Consider the following 20,224-nt stretch of genomic DNA (forward strand, 5'->3'; position numbering starts at 1 on the left):
CTCTATTTACAGGTTTAATTCACATAAACAATGCACATTAAGTCAGTGTTAGGTTAAAAATACATTGGTCACAAAGTACATTTCTGGTGACATTCTCACCAGATTCAACAACAACAAAAACAAAATCCACTCAGTGCATACCAGTTCTTTTCATTAGACAATTTCATTTACATACATAACTTACAAAAAAGATTAAAGGTTCAAATAATAAGTGACTAATTCAGTATATTTGTTAAAAGGACGGGAATTTGACTGTTTCTTACAAAAGCCTTTGAGCTTATGAGACTGCCAAATATTTAAACCCATTTCAAAAGGCACAGTTCCCAGTAGTATTTACAATATAAAGGTCAACCTCTGTAGGAATCTTGTATGAAACATTAAAACATAAAAAGTCAACACAGACAAAAGGTCTATAGCAAATTCCCAGCCGCACAAAAAAAAAAAAAAAAAATTATAATACAAAAACATACAAAAAAAAATGAGGTAATTAAAACCCAGAAGTGTCTAAAAAACTGGTTCTTAAGACAACCAGCACAGAATTCACCTGAAACGTTTCCAGTCAAATTGGAGTAGTATTGCTGTGGTGAGCTTTCATGAGCTGTTAGCAGTTTCTGTTGGTTACGTGTTGGGTTAAGAGATGATCTCTAAGCAGAGCACCAGAGAAGATCGGCACACACAGGCTCTCACCAGACAAAGTCAGTGACATCACGCAGTCTCTCCCACACCCTGGCAACAGCAGCACACTCACTCAACGCCGATTAATGAGGAAATACTCCTTTTCAGCCCTAAAAATATAGTGCCAGTAGCGTTTGGTTTTATTGCTGAATATTCTCTGATATCATCTGTCCACGAATACAAAAGCTCTTGCTGTGGGCGCTTATGGCATACCCAAGTCCCCTGCCTCTGTTTGAGCCATTTTAGGTCTGAAAATCATCATTTCCTGATCAGGGAAATTCCTATCTCAGCTGTGAATGATAGCTGTACTTGTTTATTCAGGGTGGCGTGTGGGGTATAACGCAATTGTTTGAAAATGAAAAGAAAAAATAGAAGAAAAAGATGGCTGATAGCAAGCAGCATTAGGGAAAGGCTTGGGGGCTTCCAGAATGTTCTCAGGGCTTTCTTGACCCCAGACACCCTCTGTGAGTTGATTTGGTCCTGTTACTGTCAGTTAGTGCAGTTGGTCACAGTAGATGCTCTCAGCTTCACTTCTGCGAGCTCTCAACCTTCCTTCCTTCCCTCCCTCCCTCCCTCCCTCAGTCTCCATTTTGTCAGACCACCTCCATGCTTCCAGACTGGGGTCTCAGACTGCAGTCCTGGAGGGCTGCAGTGCCTGCAGGATTCTGTGTTGTCCTTTCATTCTGAAGCCAATTAGGCCTCGGAAACAACAGCCAGTCAATGACTTCAAATGAAGATGTGTTGATTCGCACTGAGAACCGGCAGACAGAGAGGCCCTCCAGGACTGTAATGGCAGATCCCCGTTTCCAGTTATTTAAAATGCTGAGCGTCACAGCAACGGAGCGGAGCTGCACATTAGGGAGCCCCCGTTTCTGAGTCTGAGACAGGATCGTGTCTCAGAGGGACTCGAGGGCATTCCCGTGTGCAGAAGCCTCCCTCCGCTGTCACACGATAAGACGATGAAGAATAATTAAGACGAGTGAACAAAAAGGCGAGCGGGCACAAAACGCGGTGGACACAACTATTCACAAATTGGTTTGGTCCCAAGAAGGGTCGTTCATGGTCTTCAGCACCCTCCTGACCATCTTCTCCAGCTCCTTCCGAGCCCTCTGCTCCTCCTCCAACGTCCTCTTCATCTTCTTATTGTCCTGTTTTGGAGAAGATGACAGGGATGTTAAAACCCCTCATTCCACTCAAGGAAAAGGTTTTTCTTGGTATGGGAAATTTACTGCGGCTCCCTCTGAAATACCTCCCTCTGTGACTCTTGAACTGTGCGTGTGCATGAAACGTCTCATGATTTGCACTTTGACAGACGTGTGGGGGCACAAATAACAGACCTGTCTCAGTTCCTGTACTTCATCCTTCAGCGCGTAAACCGTGTCCACGAGGCTCCTAAAACAACAGGGACGGTATGAAAGAGCAGAACCCGTTAAATGACCAAGGACATCAAGGCAAAGTCTTATTATTCCTTTGGAACCCTAAACATGCAACTCACTTTTTTTATGGTTGTTTCAGGAACACACGTTTTTTTCTTGGCGCAATAAAAGCAGTTTCATCAATTTCATAGTCCTCAGCATGATATTATTAGTAAAAACCTAGAGCCAGTGACACCAGTTTGTTTCCAAAATATGTGGTGCATTTCGCCATGAGAATAATACATGGCTCAGTGATGATGCTGGCACAGCCTGTGTTATAAGAATAATCAAGAATAATCATAATAAGAATAATGTCTCAATCACTGTCATGCTGAAGAAACTTCAGAACTTCATTTCAGAAGTTAACCAGTGACATGAAGAAACAAATATGTGCCCTCAGAATTGCCACACGGAGAAAAAATGTTCTTACTTCTCTTCGATCACGGTCTGACCGTTGCTGTTGGTCCCTTCCACGATAATCTTCTCCTCTTCGGGAAATAGCATGTGAGGCCCCGATTCCTTCCAAGATCCTGTTTTAAAAGAAGAGAGCATCTGCAATTTGTTTTCAGTTTCCCAGGCAATCACTGCTTGACTGACAGAAGTGATTGGAGGTGATTGTGTGCTGCTTGCAGTGAGGTTGCAAGAAGATCAAGCTAACAGAGTGCACGAGACATGCTATTGGTAGATATGTCATGCATGAGCCCGGATGCATTCTGGGTACAGCCCACAAGGCAAGAGAGGTAACAGACCATCAAATTTTATTTAAAAAAGGTGCAGCTATAAGGAGTTACCAAAGGCTAGACACTTTCCACCTCCTTTGTGTTTTTTTTTCCAGATTTTTTTCACACAATATTATTTGTGTTGTATTTTAACTAAACACCAGTACAAACAAGAATATTATAAGGATGGCCAAAAGAGATTTCTGTTCAGGGTCCAAGGGAAAATAACAAGCACACAGACACCCTCTGTCTTCCTCCACTGGACAGTGGGGGCCTTGTGACTCTTCACATTTTCATCATCCCCAGCCGAACCAAGAGTATTGGGCAGGGGTGCACAACAAGGGCCGATCCGTTTCAGGATTTCGTTTCAACTTCTGCTCTTAATCACATAATTATCTCAATCATGTCCTGACCTAACATTTCTTTAAGCACCGAATACAGCCAGAGACTGCAAGTGTATCATAAAGATTTTACTGTGCTCAAGAACAGGAGTGAAACACAATAGTTAAACTGGTCAGAAAACTAAAACTAAGCTAACTGGAGGGAACAAAAAACAAGCTCACAGCCTGGCCCTTCAGGACCGGAGTTGTGCAGCCCTGGTATATGGAGTATATTCAGAGGACATTTCCAGTGAACTGCTGCCCTGTTCTAAAAAAACTCAAACCCAAAAAAAAAAAAAAACATATTCGTAAGTTTTTCCCATTCAAAGTAAAATCTGAGCTCTTGTGCCGTAATGCACCGGGGCTACATACTTCAGTATTCCACCGAGTGAATCAAACTTTGGTGAAGTTGGTGAAGTTGGCAATACCAATAAGCAACAGCTGACATTTAAATGGAATTATTATGGAAAGTCATCTGTACCCATCACAACAGTGGGATGAACAAACCAGATCTTTGAAACATTACTGCAATTCACATTTATCAGAAAATACATACAGTGTTCCAAAAATAACACATTTGCATGTTCTATAGGGTAACTTATACAGTAGTTTGCTTAATCTGACAAACCATAAAATAGCCCAAGCTTAAAAAAAAAAGAAAAGAAAAAACAGACATTCATTTCTAAAATGTTACATTACAATGGTGGTCACTTTTCTGTTATAGGTACTCAAGACTTAAAAGTTGTATATATTACACACAATCCACACCATAGGCAAGTGGTATAATACACACATTGTACAGTAATACAATAAATATACAACATTTTAAAATACATAAAATTAAAAGCACTGATTTTTTTTCTTCCCTCACAAACATATATCAGTCAATATTAAGTCACAAAGAATATAACATAAGACAATAATGAATTTAGCATTGTTACGACCCTCCCTTTAAACCCCAAGATGTGTCATAAAGGTCTCCCACCAAAAGGGGAAGGGCTAACAAGAGTGAATGTGGAGATTGTAACATAAGAGAAATGAAAACCAGGGCGAGGCAACTCCCACAATCCAAACTGGGAAACAGACGGACTCACCCCAGATGCAGGAAGCTGTCCTTTTGCCCGTGACAGCACAGTCTTCAGGCCACTACACGGGGCCTGATGTTCTCCAGGGTTATTTGGAGTAGTTCATTTAGTTTAGTTTAAAGGACAAACTATAAACACAAACATACTGTATATACACGGGCACTTCCATCATGTGGTTTTAGCACAAGAACTAAAACACAGACAAAACACAAACTTCTCTGCTTGTTACAGCTATACGGCGTCCACAAAAACGGTTATTAAAGAAGAAGTGGCCCACCATCTGAGTGGATAACTATTGGTCCCTCTTTTGTCGCAATATAAGCCACTTATAAGCTGGGCTTGAACATCAAAACATCATTCTGGCACACGAATAGTAACACGCCAACAAAATGTCCTATTTTAAAACAGCCGCCGATGCTGTGATTAAGTCTTCCCCTAACAAACTCCCATTCTCTGCAACTCCTTCCACTACCCTGCAGTTCTCTTCCTCAGGATGAGGTTGCACCCTTTAACACATTCTGGACAGGAAGCACCTGCATGTTGCATTATGGCATTTGCAACACTTTCTCTGAGAAAGCAGAACGCCTGTGCTTGCGTTTGTTTTTGTGCGAGAGAGATGTGTTAGACCCCCCCTAAACATCACAGCATGTACAGTGTGCCGCACATCCGAAAAGCTTTCCTGTTTGGGGTCTTGCTGTGGTAAATCAAGACTTTGCACGTAACCTCACAACACTTCATATACTGCAATGCAACATTTCTCCAGATATCAGCATAGCAGGAATAATTTCTCCAGAAAGTCGTTTCTTTAGAATTTCTGCTAATGATTATAGATGGCGAAGGTAATGCCACCTTTTAAAAGAAATGCAATACTTTTTGGGTTCTGCAGTGACTGTATGACCTGGCGCTACCATCAACACCAGAGAAACTCAAATATTTAATCTCAGACATTCACTTGCAACAAGTGATGTTTCAATCAAATCCATGCCAACACGCGACCAGGAAAATTTCACATCTCTACGGAATGCGAGTGCAAACTGGCTGGCAGCCCCACAGGACGCTTCAATACTGGCTGTAGTGCTGTCCTGAGAAGAGGGGGGGGGGGGGGTGCTATTATCAGAGCACTTTACACAAAAGTCACTCCTCTTGTCTGATGTGTGGTCACAGTCTGTACCAGCTACGTTGGCAAGCAGTGTGCAGATTAGCTGGTGGACTGCAGAAGTTTCAGAAGAGTGCCAGTCTGCAGTTCCAAATTTGGATCTAAAAGGTTAAAACACTTAAAATGTACCGAACAGTTAAAAAAAACACCCTGCCTTTTTTAACTGTAATGATTTAGCTGCTGTTGAGTTTCTCTCAGGTAACTCTGGTGTGAGTTGAACCACGCTTCCATAAAACTATAACCTCCCTCCAAGTCAATCCATTTGCCTTATCCACAGGTCTCCCCTCTATCAGCCAACAAGATCCACAATGCACTTCAGCATCTCGGGCACCCTTGACCTCGACCTCTGTTGAATGCAGAGGCAATGTCCTACGCAGTGCAGTCAAGAACAAGTGTGAACCGCACACAACAAGGGAAAACTACACAATACGGCAGGGGGTAAAAAAAGGAGGCAGGTGACAAGGCAACAAGCAGCTGGTTGAAAGGGCTTTAAAAATATAAAAACAATAGAGAAAAAAAAACACATTTAAGAAAATATAGTTGAATAGGAGCACTTCAGTTCTGGTGAGAGATATAGGAGCAGCGGCTCTTACGAGATGAGGAAACCATCCTGTTACTATGGGCTGTCCATATGATGTCATAGTCTGAGTCTTCTGAGAGGTCAGAGGTCGGCTCTGGACGGGAGATACTGTTGCGACGCACCGGAGAGTCCATGCTGGACAGGTCATCATCGGCCAACACGTGATTATGCATAAGATCTGTACCCTGCCATGCTGTGGGTTGGGGGTGCGGGTGGGGAGTTTAAATCATATAAATGTGGTGGTGGGTGGGGGGGGGGGGGGTGTGGTATCGGGGTATTCAGATGGAGAAGGAACAGGATCGGGTTTGCAAAATAGGCAAAATAATATTTTTAAAAGAGGGAGTCAAACGAACATTTAAAAAATTAAAACCGGGATGAGAACAGGAACGATGGAAAGGAGCAGGGGATCCAAACAAATGGTCAAACAAATAAAAAAAAGGAGAAATCAGCAAAGGACAACAAAGGAGGGAAAAATGCAAATGAGAATACAGGAAAGGAGAAAAAGAAGAGAAACACTGTTAAAGGAGTGTCAGTAACACAGAGCTATCATTAGAAAACTACAAGACTGGGGGGGCAGTGGCCTAAGAACGCCCCTATCAGACCCAGTGCTGTGAATTCAGGAAGTCAGAAGTAAGAAGCCTGCTTTCACAGAAGCAGGAGTCAAAGCATCACTACATAGAGAGTTAATGTTAACATTTATGTCCAGTGTTAGTACAGAAGGACAGAAGTGAAACCAGACTGTTTAAATACACGTGAAGGGGTAGCTTGAGATAACACATTCACTTTGGTGTATTACGGGAACATCAACGCAGATCAAGAGTACTGGACAAAACATTTAACGTCCTTCCTGGCTTTCCACTGCTATCAGGCAAGTCAGTTTCCAATAACACCATTGTACAATAACGCTGCTATTAGAAAGAAACCCATATTGTTTCTGAAGATCATTGAACGTATTGCAAACGAAAGGGCTTTTAACACAACGTAGCATCATAAAGAACTCCAGTGATGACAGCACCCCTGCCTCACAAATGTTCATGGGTAGGTACAGTAGGCCTAGGACATGTTTTCATTCCTGAACTGCCGTGTACTCAGCTAATGGACTCCTAGATAATTACTATTCCTAAGATCCTGCCTGCACTGGGTTAATTGAGTTGCACACATTTCAGTGAGCTGTGGACTCTCAGTGCACTGTGTGGAGTGCACAGTCCCTTGACCATGAGTGGAGCGTGCTGGGTGTGATCTTACTGGAGTTGAGCGTCTGCCGAGTTTTGGCGCTGGTGCAGTAGGCCTCAATAACCTTCAGGATCTGGGCGTCCTCCTCCAGCGCGGCCGTGCCTGATTGGATGAACGACAGGGGAAATCAACTGATGAAATAGCCAGGTGAAAGTCAGGAGGGAGAGGAGGGACACGGTTCTACACACAGAAAGGTTTTGAAAAGGCAAAGGATCCTGTCCAGCTAAGTGTCCTACAACAGGCACTATTTCCATCCAACAACCTTAAAGTTAGCCACTATGTAGGGATAAATGAGAGAAATCTGCTCTTTACAGTCTATGGTCACCATGTATCATCCACCTGTGCACAGGTTTCAAATAATGAACTTAGCCATGAAGTAAGAAACCCACACAATTATAAAAAATAAGGAAATATTCCAATGAGGCTTTAGTAATAATACAACACACTTCACTTAAATGCAATGCTGATGCATGAGGAAAATACCAAAAAGTTCAAGTTCAAAGCCAAGTCTCTTATCAGTTACACTGCATGCACATGAACTACGTTGTTCATTATTACTAATTCTCTAATTGCTTCACAGAGCGACAAGTGTCCACATCATCTCAATCTCATCACATTTTTTCATCAGATGTGTGCATTTCTGACTAGTGTCCATAAGTATTCCTCGACTTCAGGAAAGATGCCTCAGATTCCTTAAGGTCATTTTAGAGCATTACATTTACGGGTCTACAAAGGTAAGGGTGACGTACTTTTCCTCAGCGCAAACTCCTCCTCTGAGGGCTTCCTCTCTGGCTTGCGTTTCGGGAGAAGCTTTTTCATGCTTTTGGGGCTTTTGCTGAGGTCCTGGGGGAGGGGCAGGGGGAAGAAATCAGAGAAGGCAATTTATTCAATTTAATTTGCATACTGAATTGGCATCACACATTTAACAAGCTATAGTGTCAAAACTGCACAATGGTCTCAATAACACAGTTAAAGAAAAAGAAGCAACAAAAATTAGTGCTAAGGTTAGTTATAGAAAATAACGATTAAATCTATTCAAAGCTGCAAGATTTTACTGTCTCAGGCTGTGTCAAGTATCCATTTATCTTTCTGCCAATTTTGTACAGCGCCATCATTCTCCCAGGAGGAATTACACTAGCTGTTCTTCAGGCAGAGTTGGGAGAATTTGGTGTACTACGAATCTGGGCATATTGGTGTGCTGCATGGGTCTGTATTTGGCCCTTAACTGAATATATGTACCTCTTTGAAGCAGAGTGCGGCTGAAGGCTTCAGGGGTGGAGCAGGTCGCAGGCAGCTCAAGCTCCATGGCTTCTGGGTCTTGGGGGGCTCAAGGGGCCCCCACATCATAGTGCTGTGGGGGGTCCCATGGGATGAGAGGTGGGGGAGGGTGTGGTAGGCAGGGGCCACTGCTGTACCCCGGCTCTCCGAATGTCTGGATGGGGTAAGGGGGTGTGAGGGGAGCTGAGAAAGGGGTGGGGAGGGGAGGGGGAATCATAAAGTGAATAAAATTCAGTCACAGTATGCAGTAGCTAATAAAGAACAGTAAAAACAGAATGTGATGATGCTGTTCCAGACATAAGGCCAAGTATAGTAAAAATGCACCCGAAATACACAGAATGACATCATCATGGAATCAAACTGCGAAAGCAATGTATGGTGATAATGTTGCTAAAAATACAATGAAGACACAACAGCACAGTTAAAACGTAAGGGTGATGTGAAATCATACTTCTGGAGAAATGCGATTAGGCTGTTGTCATGGCGTTAAACTGCGACCAAGGCGGCGTGACTGACCGTATGGCAGGGGACGGACTGCGGCTTCGCGGCGGACGTGGCCAGCGAGGTGCGCTTGGTCTGGCGGTGCAGGTGATCCACCCAGTCCTGCAGGTCCTGCTGGTTATGACAGGCCACCTGAATGCGCTCAATCATGGGCCCTGCAGCAGGCACGGGAGACGCGCCATTCCAACATCATTCACAGAAAAGAAAAAGGCCATTAAAACAGGGGGCCTCCAACCCATCCTGGAGAGCCACAGGGGTCTGCTAGCTTGCATTTCAGCCTGAACATCAGCAACCAATTTAAACACAAGAAATCAGGTGAGGTGAGATAACCCACCCATCCATCCATTATCTTTAACCACTTATCCTGGTCAGGGTGCTGAGATAACCACCTGCTTTAATTGATCAATTAAGGGCTGAGTAACAATGACAGCCCTTAATGGATGATCTTATAATATGATGGGGGAAAAAAAACTAATTTACTGAAAATCCGACCCTCACACCTAAAACTAGTTCATCAGGGATCTTTTGAAGTCTTCTGAAAGAACTGAATTCACAAAAGATTGGATTTTTGTCTTACAGAATATGTGTAATTATTTTTCCATAGCTATATATTTTCAGCAAAGCAAATCCAAAAGGCTTATTGCGAAAGGCGTAAGCACAGCAAATCAAGCACCTTCAAAGCTCTCAAAAACATTTAAGCACTTTTAGAGCCTTCCATTTTCCACATTCAAAATGAAGCACACTTTGTTCAAGGACTCACACAAGCCCTCAAACACAACCAGAGGACAGATTACTTGCTGTATTACCATATTGTGTTATACTTGTAATATACTTCAAAACAAGAGCACTCCACCACCACTTACCCGATATTTCAAAAGCATTTTTGTAGGATTCTGTGTCTTCTAGCTTGGAGATAGTCATTCCCGTCAGTGGTAGCTTACCCTGAAACGAACAATGACACTTAAAAATTGTGTTTACTACCACCACTGTGACAAGAGTACAGGTTAATGGGCCTAAAAATGTAACTATGGTGCTCTAACAGCTTGGAGCTAAGAACTACTGTATGCCCTCCTCTGCATGAACAAAAAAAAGTGGCATTTTAAAAACAGAATCCATCTGGTAAAGAAAGGACTACACACCTGGGAAAATAATGAATTTAAATGCTTTAAATTCCAGCAGACTGTTGAAAGTTTCAAAAAGAAACATCTATTTTAACCAGTAACTGAGAAAAAATAATCAGAAATCAACAGGAATGTTTTAAAATCTTACAGGCATCTAAAGCCAAAGAGTCAAAATACTTCACAAATCTTTTTGACCCAGTTCTGGATCTTGATTGCATGTGTGTGTGTCTGTGTGGGTTCATGTGTTTGTGCATGTGTGCATGTGTGCATACGTGTGTGTGTGTGTATGTATGTGTGTGTGTGTGTGCGTGCACGTGTGTTTATGTGTGTATGTGCAAGTGTGTGCTGGTGTGTGTGTGTATGTGTGTACATGTTTGGCAGGGAAGAGACTGACCTGGTAAACGAAGCCGCTCATCCTAGGACTGGTGGAAAGCATGAGCAGCACGTGGGGGAAGAGCAGCAGGTAGCGTTCACTCTTCTCCTGTTAGTATAGCCAACAATATAACAACTCACTCTTCTGTTAGCAAAACCAACAACATAACATAACTCACTCTTCTCCTGTTAGCAAATCCAACAATTTAACAACTCACTCTTCTCCTGTTAGCACAATGAAACTTTAATGAATTGCAATATTGGTCATAGTCCTTCATCTATCCTTTATCTATTTTTCACATACTTGAGGCAACGTCTTGTCACAGGTCATATACATACATGTAACAAGACATTAATTGAAGTGTGCAAAAGATTTTTCTGTACAGCACAGTAAAAAATACCACAGTTAAGAATGATACAAAAAATTACTAATTATAGTCTCCCCTTTCCCCCAATTTAAACAAAAAAATAAACTAAAAATTAAATAAAAACTGGGGTGTGGCCTCACCTCGTTGCCATGGTTGTGTACCAGGACCTGGGACATGTACAGGACGGAGCCCAAGCTCTTGATGTCATCACCCTCCCAGCAACGAATCGATTCCGTCAGGATCTGCAGCTCCAGCTCTTTTCGCTTCCGAACCTCTTGGCACCGTGCCTGTAACCATGGCAACACAACTCCCATGACCACACGCTCTACGGTTTTTAGAGCAGTGATGCATTCTTGGTATGAATTCCATGTTTGTAGCTGAACTTTAATATGAAGGCCCTGCTTTTTTTAAGTACTTGTTTAAGTTCCCCTTTACTTTTCAACTGTGAAAGGTAAAACCAGGGCCTAGACCTTTTATTATTAAGTGGTTATTTCACACAGAACAGAGGTATTACACTGCGGTCTGATTGGCTACGTGGTTAATGACTGGTTGCTGAAAGCCAGCTAAGAAAAGTGTATTTCCAGGGCTGATCGCCTGATCGCCAGTCACACATTGCTGTAGCCTGTAATGCCCTTAAAATAACAGTTCATTTTTAGGGTTTGTAAAAAAATAAATAAATAAATTTGGGGGCATTTGGGCATTGTGGATTGAAGTAAAATGTTTCATGCAATTCCAAAAGAGAAGCCTGGACACAGATTCTATATAAGAACAGATTAATTCTATAACATTTATTCATAATCATAAACACACATCAGTATTTATAGTGTTAATAGCCCTTTCCTTCTCGGTTTTCTTCCCTCCCAAGGACCTGTGTTATAATGCTGAAACAGGAAGCTGCACCACAATTTCCTTCAGTCTCAGGTTGCATGAGCCATAGGAAACAGTCCCATCCAAATATATGATTAAATGCTACCTTTTGAATAACCGGGTAATATACAGAAAGCCTCCGGGGGCATAACATCACTGAATACGCTGTTTTGGAATTCCTTCAAGGGTATTTTTTTTATATAGGACTACAACCCCCAAATGGCTCCATACCAGCCAAAGTAAAGACAGCAGGCCATCAGAAGCATTCTGTTAATGCTTAGAATATCCTTCCTTGCACACAAAAACCATTAGGGCAGATCAAGAACATAATACTAAAACTGAAATAATATCAAAAATACAAGAAAATGAATAATCAGTTTAAACCATTTTCAAATATTGATAGAAATCTCACTTCTCTTTTGTCTTAATTTAGCCTCTATTCTACCTCTGCTTCATTCCCCTCTCTCATAACACCACCATCTGCTGGTCTTTTCGAGATCCCCCGCCTCCTGACAACAGCATATTTCCCACTGTGAGCATGAGCAAACTGCTGCAGTGAGCAAGACTAACACCGGTAAATTCCAGAACCTAGCTACAAGAGTAATGTCTCCAATTTAGGAAGAGTGTTAAACTCAAGCTGAACACTACACTAAGGGAGGGGGGGGAAAGGGGGGGATAAACGTACGAAGTAGCAACAGACAATGCTGCCAGAATGGGCGGACTGGAGGAGGCTCTACACCCCAATCTCCCTGGGGTCCCTGTGTTGTGAGAATGGAGTGATAAACAGCACGGGGGGGGGGGGGGGCAGCTGCATTGTGAGAGGAAGATACAGACTTGGAACAAAAGAGGCAGCACGTGGGGTGAGGGGGGGCAGGGCGTTCATGCAGGGGAGGGATTAGGCCACTGGGCCCTCCGCCACAGTGGGTCACAGAGGCTTAATGCTTAACGAGGCCCTCTGACACAGCTGACCATAATCACTCGGTCCCAGACAAACGCCACTCCTTGGCTACAGTTTTCAGGAAAAATGAGAAGTTAGAATTTGAGAAAGTATGTCTAATCATTTGACTGAAGCTACAAGTCAGCAACATACAAGTGCAAAAGATGTTCTCACCAATTTAGAGGCTTATACATTATAAACAATTAAATTATATTTAATTCAGATCAAAATCATAGCAGTGTAAACAGGCTGAATTCAGACCATGCTAATGGCTAATGCACAATTGGCAACACCCACGTTGGAGAGGTTTCAGCCAGCTGTATAAGGCACACCTCATCACTCACTAGACCCCCTCAGGCCTCGGAGGCGCCTGCAGTCTGCCTGTGCCCATTATGCAATCCTCCAAGCATTCCAGTAACCTTGGCAACCCAACTAAGTGGGACAGAAGTGGCAGCACACATTTCGGTGGACACGCATGGCAGCATGGGCTCAACGGAGCACCTCTGGCAGGGGACACGACACGTCCCACGCAGTACTGAGAACTTCCTAATTTGTCCCCTCACTGAGAAACACTCCGGTCTTCACTGAACGTGCCTGCCCCACACTGACGCTGACTGGCTTCAAAAACCAATAATAAACTATTAGTTATGTTGGAGTCGTTCGATCGGTGATATCACAACAATTTACTGGCCAATAAATTCCTTGGTGTCATGTACAATAGCTTTCCCGCTTCTATTCAGTCAGTTCTTCCTGGCAACACTGCCGTATCCAGCTTCTGTGAGTAAGTGGCTTACAGCGTCAGAGGGGAGTCATAAAGCTGAAGGCCCACCACTTGATGATATATATTTGATTAAAAAAAGAAATAAATAATGTGCGCCTTCCTTTCGCAGTCTGCTCACGAAAAGTCGATTGATTGAAATTTTAGAGCGCATTGCAAGCTTGCAAACTGTAACTGAGCAGCAGCAATCAGCTAATGGCTAACTGCGGGATTAGCCTTGCTCGTAAACGGAGTGCCGTCACTCTGCCATACAGGCAGGCCACGGCAGGGTCCATTTCGCACGTGATCTACAGCCAAGACGCACGCCGTTACGCAGTCAGGCTAAGGCCCGTCCCAAGAGTCTTACTGGACAAGGACCTCAATTCAGAGAGAAAGAGAGAGAGAGAGAGAGAGGGACAAAGACAGGTAGATAGATAGAGGGAAGCGAGATAATTCTTTTCAATAATCATTTGTTTAGGCAACACTATACAATACAAAAACATCCCAATAAAGAATATCTCTATTTAAAGACTAGCAAAATGACCAATGGTACGAAAAAAAATAAAGATGGAAGACTAACTGAAAGCAAATGTATTGGCATAAAAAGTTCTCAGACAGAGAGGTAAGACTGAGGGGTACTGGGGGGAGGATTCACTCTCAGCTGTTCTGCTTCCACTAAAAGTATAAAACAGTTTGCACTTAACCCGATCCTTAAGAAGGATCATAACTTACGGAAAGGTTTTTGAATGATGTCATGCACTTCTGAATGTCTGGACGGTCCGGGTGATATTCCTGTACAGAATAGAGATTTTGATTTCAAACAGGACAAAGCTTCAAACGCATGCATATATTAGTAAGCATGTACATGCACACGCACATGCGTTACAACGTCTAACACGTGATCATCGACCCACGTAACATCACACAGCCGTGTGCATGCGTTCACGGTCACAGTCACGCGTGCACGACCGCTCGCTGGCCGTGGTCATTAACCGGTCGGGGCTGTACCTCCATGTGCCGCTCCAGCTCCTTCAGCAGGGTGGGGTACTTATCCAGCCTCATGAAGGGCTTGCTGAGGCCTGTGGTCAGGGTCAAGATCCCGGGGGAGCTGGCCCCCTTCCCCTCCATGAACTCTCCCAGTTCTTCACTGTGGACGGACACACGAGCAGACAGAGGGGTGGACGGACGGACAGCGTTAATGGTCGGTTACGATGGGGCGTCACTGTCTCGCGTGTGCGGAAAGGACGGCGGGAGGCCGTGCTGGGACGGGGCAGGGGGTATACCTGTGCTCGGTGAGGATGCTGACCGCGGAGGGGTGGTTGGCGCAGTAGGCCACGTACAGCCCCTTCATCTGGGGCATGAGGCTGAGGAAGAACCCCCCCACCCTCTGCTGGGCCTCCGGGAGCCTGTGCACAGAGACAGGGGGACACGGAGTCACAGACACACAATGCCCAGAAACAGAAACGTTGTGAAATGTACTACCAAAGTCAGCCCCTAGATGGTGCTGTAATACGCATGCAAGTCCACTTTAAAAAAAAAAAACCTCAAAAACCCTGGTCCTGAAATGCCATATAACAGGGTTTGCAGTTCATTCATCTGATGGCAATTTGATTCAAAAATTAATTTCAGTTATTCCAGATATAATTTCAGGTCCATCGTTATGAAAATGCAATAGACTTAAAAACATGGACTTTTTTTGGAAATATCATAAATATCAGGGGACTTTATGGTCTAACTCACCAGACCCTGCTAGTACTCCCGATTGGTCAGGAAAAAGTGAAATGGTGGGTCTGATTGGTCAGGAAAGAGCAAAGGGGTGGGACTCACTTGGTGCACTCTTCCAGGGACTGGACCAGCATTTGCTGGAAGGTGCTGATCTCCTCTAGGTTCCCCAAGAGGTGGGCGATGTCCGACATGCTCAGCCTGGCGGGGTAAGAGGGGCAATCGTGAAGCACACCTAACTTGGCACAATCTCAGTGGATGCAACAAATCACATTATGCCCCTAGCAATCGATCCAGGATCAGCTTATCCAACCGTAGTCCTGTCCCTAACCATGGATTTCCAGCAGGGGACACTCAACCAGGATCTGTGTTTGAAGCAGAATCCATCTGCACTAAGAGAGTTGTAGTAAGGCTCATACTAAAATAGTGGGCAGTCATGTCTTTCTAGAATTTTGCACCCTGATTAAGTCTTCCTGCCTTAACACACAGATGTTAGTCCTCCAGTCAATGTTTGTGTTTTTATAGTCCTTTAATGGATGCGTCATTACAATGAAGGCTTTTTAAGCTAATTCTACCAAATATAGTATAAAGTACCTTGGGACTCATGATGATGAAGCAAAACTACAACAACAAGCATTTTTGATACTTTTTCGTTGCTTTTCTCAACAATCAAGAAGAGCCACTGAATCACCAAAAGGGGGTGCATCAGGCAGGCTTGCACTGCAAGCATAAAATATGGGCTCTGTAAAGGGCACAGAGAAGGTACAGTCCACCTACCTACACAGTGACCTCTGACCCTTCACCCAGGAAGACACAACTTACTTTTCCGTGCTCTGAAGTGATCGCAGGTAGTTGGACAGAAGGTTCTGGAGCTCCTTGGAATACTCCGTCTCCGTTTCTAAGATGTTCTGCAGTACCTTTAGAGAGATTTACGTGATGTATCAAAATGGTTGTGATCAGAATTTTTATTTCCTATTTCAATGCAACTGGGAACACTTTATATTTAGAAGAACATTTTCCTGCAAATCGCACTGTAATTTACGAGCATCCCTAAGTTATTTGCGTCAAAGTGTTTTGTTGCCGACATAAATTAGTGTTATTGAACAAAATCACCACCATGCTGGCAGCACTGTCTCTGCCCTTCTGGGGAAATATGTATGATAAAGGCAGTTCTTTTAAAGAAATTAAAATGCATCAATAAAATAAAGCTCACTCATCTAAATGTTCATGTTTTTCTAACCGGGTCCTAAAACTGGTTTGTCTTTTAAATGGGTGCGGCGTCTCCTGCGCCGGCGGAGCGAACGGCGAGCCGGCCGGACGCCGTCCCGGGCACAGCCGTCTGCGCGCCACGGCCGACGTCCCGAAGGCGGTTGGGGGGACGCAGACGAGACGCGCCTCGGCGGCGGGACGCTGAAGGCTCTCCGCTGACGACCTCGCGCCCCCCCCCCCCCCCCTGCCTCGCCCGGCCGAGCGGTAACGAGGGAAGGGAGAGGGACGGGGGAAACGACAGGACACTAAAGGACAAACGCAGCCTGACAGAATGGGGCCGCCTGTCCCCCCCCCCTCCCGGGCAGCACTCTTTATTCACCTCCCTTTTAACTCAGAGCTACGTCTTTACAAACAGCGGGGAAGCATCCATCTTCCTGACAGACACGGTCTGCGAGTAAATATTTTTTCAAAAATATATCATGAGATTTCCCTCCTTGTCACTTTTTGTTGTAGAAATAATTCAAAATATTTGTCCCCTGTAAATCTGGAATTTAGCAACACAGAATTATGGCCTCACTGTCTGAGGTACGTTAGGGAAATGGGATTATATAGTCCCTTTAACTGGCACAAAGAAAAACCAACAGAAAACTGATTTCTTTGGTCAAATAATAACAAAAATCTATGTTGATAATAATGTATTTATATCTAATGCAATTTCCCGTAATGTACCTCCACCAAGTGGTAGAGATGACTAAGAAGTTTTTTCAACAAGATACGTAAGACCAAAATGTGGTCTATAAGCCGTCTGGCTCCTTCCACCCTGTATGCAGAGGGATTTGATAATGGTCGCTCATCCACGCCCCCCTCCCCTCACTCCACAGCGGTGGCAGACAGACTCGATCATGCGCGGGGGGGGGGGGGGGGGCTTAGGCTCTGACGTCACCGTGGCGACCGCTCAAGTCGGCTGGCAGCCCCGGGCCCAGCGGTCGCAGTGTCTGCTCGGGCGTGAAGAAGGACCCAGATTACAGCCAGCCGCGGCTGAGACCTCCAGCTGGGCCCGGCACACGCCCGTGGCTGTGGGCCTCGCTGCGCGTCCGAACGAGAGAGCGGGGAAGCGCAGCCTGAAGAGCCCCCGCGGCCAGCGAGGACACGGCCATCGCTGCTACAGAGCGCAAAAAGGGCGGGAACGCGGGCGTAAACGCTGCCTAAGAGCGCTGCCACTGAACGCTGCCTTATGCCTTTTCTGACATTGTGTTATCATCCTGAACAGTAGGGGGTGCTCTGCATGTCTTCTAATATTGTTATACTAAGCAGGAATGGTAGGGGACGTTCTCTTGGTCTAGTGTTGCTGCAAACATCAACGGGTTCAGAGGGAGTTCTCACCAAGGTGTAGTAGGTCTTGCTGATGGCCGAGGTGTCGAAGCCTTTTGGCGGGCTCTTCAGCGTTCCAGATTTGGGAGAGACCGGCTTGTCTGTGTTTGGAGGCAGGGAAACAAACGGAAATGAGTCAGATTCCCTAAAGCAGATTGACTTTTCCCACAGAGAGATGGACAGACTCAGCTCTACACCTCATCTCACACAACACAGTGGCCAGGCCAGGAAAAGGCCAGCGGATTTCCTCACTCATCAACCCTCTGAGTGGAAAAAGTGCCGTATGTGAGACCAAGCGGTGTGCAAGGAGGGAGAGCTCTGGGCAGGTCATGGTGTACTGGCAGGGGACGAGCAGACCACAGAGCTGACCCAATACGCACCTGAAGTACACCAGGGAATATACCATGACCGTTCTGCAGACAAAAATAATTATAAACTGGGACAACTGGATGTTTCCCAGCCTCCAGCTGGGAGAGAAACATAACTGAGGCTGGTAGAAACTCTCTCTCTCTCTCTTCCAGTCTCCGTCTCCATATCAGACAGAAACAGACTGTGGTTAGCATTAACTATTCATGTTTTCTCCACTCTTGCTCTAGCTCTCTATCGCTTTACTTTATCAGCATGACAGGTATTAAAGCATTTTAGAACATAAATATATATTTATTAAATAACTAACATAATACTAAATCACAATCAGTAACCAGCCCACTCCCGTATATACATACACACACACACACACACACATACACACACACACACTTCATCTTGAGAACCAGAATTTGAATGAAAAATTCTCTCTCTCCATTCCTCCCTCCCTCCTTCCTCCTACTCTCCCCCAGAAACCTTTATTTAGCCCAAGACCTTTGCAGCAGCACTGCAGAACAATAGAGAAGCCTTAGCCCTATTTAGGGGGAAGTCCCATCCACAGGCTAATGCACTTCCTGTCTTTGTTTGGTGAAGATTTCCTTCCTGTCCTGTCTACTGCACGGACCTGACATAACACAGAAGGATCGGAGTTCATTAAAATAAACGAATAAAACATCCAAATTCCACATCTAAACATATGTACTTCAACATCGCTCCACTAATATACCCTTCAAGTAGTAGTTTCAGTTTGAAAAAAAATGAAACAACCGTGAGCTCATTTAAAAATCAGGGCCAGTGTTCTCCCATAGAGACTGGAGGAGACCCACTGTGATCATGTGGGTGGATGTAATGAGTGTCTCAAATACTGTGCAGGCCTTTAAAGTAAACAACTCCATCAGGAGGATAATCTTCACAACAAAATAACTTCTGTTATTTAACCTTAGCAAATTCTAAATGAGTAATATTTTCTGTAAATTAGGACAAAAGCACAAATCATCAGGGGCCTTTTTCTCTTTGATTTTCAGTGTTTTCTCATTCGTATTTAAAGTACCATTTAATAAATACTTATCAAAACAAAATATCCAGTTTTCCCTTTGACTGCAATGGCATATACTGATTAAAAAAACATGAAAAGAAAGACTTTCGAAGAAAAGATTATGACCAAAAAGGAATCGAGCCAAGCGGAAAACAAGACTCGAGTGAACATCGGTTCAGCTCGTATCACTACATTCTGGGCCTGGAAAACATAATATTGGTAAAGGTTATTTTTACCATAGGGTACTAAGGTATATGCACAGGGAATAAATAATGAATCAGAACCCCACATGGAGTAGTACTAGCCTAAAAACTACAGCATGCTGTGGAGAGAGGGGAAGGGGGCGTGGATGAGGGACAGTGAAACTCACCACTGCCTTTGACCTCTCGAACGTAGTTGCTGGGGAACCAGCCGGTCTTGCCGCTGAAGCTGCCCTCCCACCAGCCGCCATCCTCCGTACGGGTAACATGGATGATGTCGCCCTTGTTAAAGGACAGCTCATCCTCATTGGTCTGCTGGAAGTTGAAGCGGGCCTTCACCACCATCTGGTGGTTGCTGTTCTCAGACATGTCCTGTAGGGGGAGCAAGCAGGACCTGAGTTACGGTTGGCAACAGTCTCATACTTAAGCTAAAAGATGTCTGTACCACACAGGAAATGCTGCATTTCCTGACTGCACCAGCCATTGGTTATTTGATTTGAGTAACCTACTAAATGGATTGGTACGTGGTCGGTTAAGGTGACCAGAGGTCCCGATGAACAAGCATGTGTCTCAACGAAGGTACCATCGGGAAGCAGTTTGTCCTGACAATGAGTGAAAGTACCTAAAGTTTTGACATGAAAGTCCCCCCTCCCTGCCAGGTTAGTGATTGGATTCTCCAACCCCATCATGTTGTTGTCCCAATTTTATTCCCTTCTCATCTGGTCACCCTATGGTTACTGTGTATTGCAAACATACTGAGCATAATAAGCAAAACAGCTTGCACTGATGACAAGTTGAAACTCGAGAGTTTCTGGACTGGAGTCATACAGCTTCACTTAAAGGTTCTGTCTCTCTCACTACCAGAGCCAGTAAGCA

The 20,224-nt window shown here is 44.3% G+C and overlaps 1 protein-coding gene across 2 annotated transcripts in view; it reads right to left on the reverse strand.

Moving 5' to 3' along the window:
• LOC118214328 (rho guanine nucleotide exchange factor 7-like) overlaps positions 1-20,224 on the reverse strand; it is a 37,506-nt gene continuing 17,282 nt past the window's right edge. Inside the window, exons 5-22 of one of the 2 annotated variants that reach the window (XM_035394217.1) lie at positions 19,519-19,720; positions 17,759-17,847; positions 15,989-16,083; positions 15,272-15,367; positions 14,728-14,850; positions 14,453-14,591; positions 14,177-14,236; positions 11,024-11,170; positions 10,538-10,624; positions 9,886-9,964; positions 9,038-9,177; positions 8,483-8,704; positions 7,993-8,086; positions 7,256-7,345; positions 6,024-6,203; positions 2,521-2,620; positions 2,013-2,067; positions 1-1,823 (exon numbers count right to left, since the gene is read on the reverse strand). In XM_035394217.1, coding sequence (XP_035250108.1) covers positions 1,701-1,823; positions 2,013-2,067; positions 2,521-2,620; positions 6,024-6,203; positions 7,256-7,345; positions 7,993-8,086; positions 8,483-8,704; positions 9,038-9,177; positions 9,886-9,964; positions 10,538-10,624; positions 11,024-11,170; positions 14,177-14,236; positions 14,453-14,591; positions 14,728-14,850; positions 15,272-15,367; positions 15,989-16,083; positions 17,759-17,847; positions 19,519-19,720 — 2,121 coding nt within the window. In that variant the 3' untranslated portion in view covers positions 1-1,700. The remainder of the gene's footprint in view (positions 1,824-2,012; positions 2,068-2,520; positions 2,621-6,023; positions 6,204-7,255; positions 7,346-7,992; positions 8,087-8,482; positions 8,705-9,037; positions 9,178-9,885; positions 9,965-10,537; positions 10,625-11,023; positions 11,171-14,176; positions 14,237-14,452; positions 14,592-14,727; positions 14,851-15,271; positions 15,368-15,988; positions 16,084-17,758; positions 17,848-19,518; positions 19,721-20,224) is intronic. The other variant, XM_035394218.1, reaches the window with a different exon arrangement.

This window comes from Anguilla anguilla, chromosome 15, assembly GCF_013347855.1.
Source record: "Anguilla anguilla isolate fAngAng1 chromosome 15, fAngAng1.pri, whole genome shotgun sequence".
Taxonomy (NCBI): domain Eukaryota; kingdom Metazoa; phylum Chordata; class Actinopteri; order Anguilliformes; family Anguillidae; genus Anguilla; species Anguilla anguilla.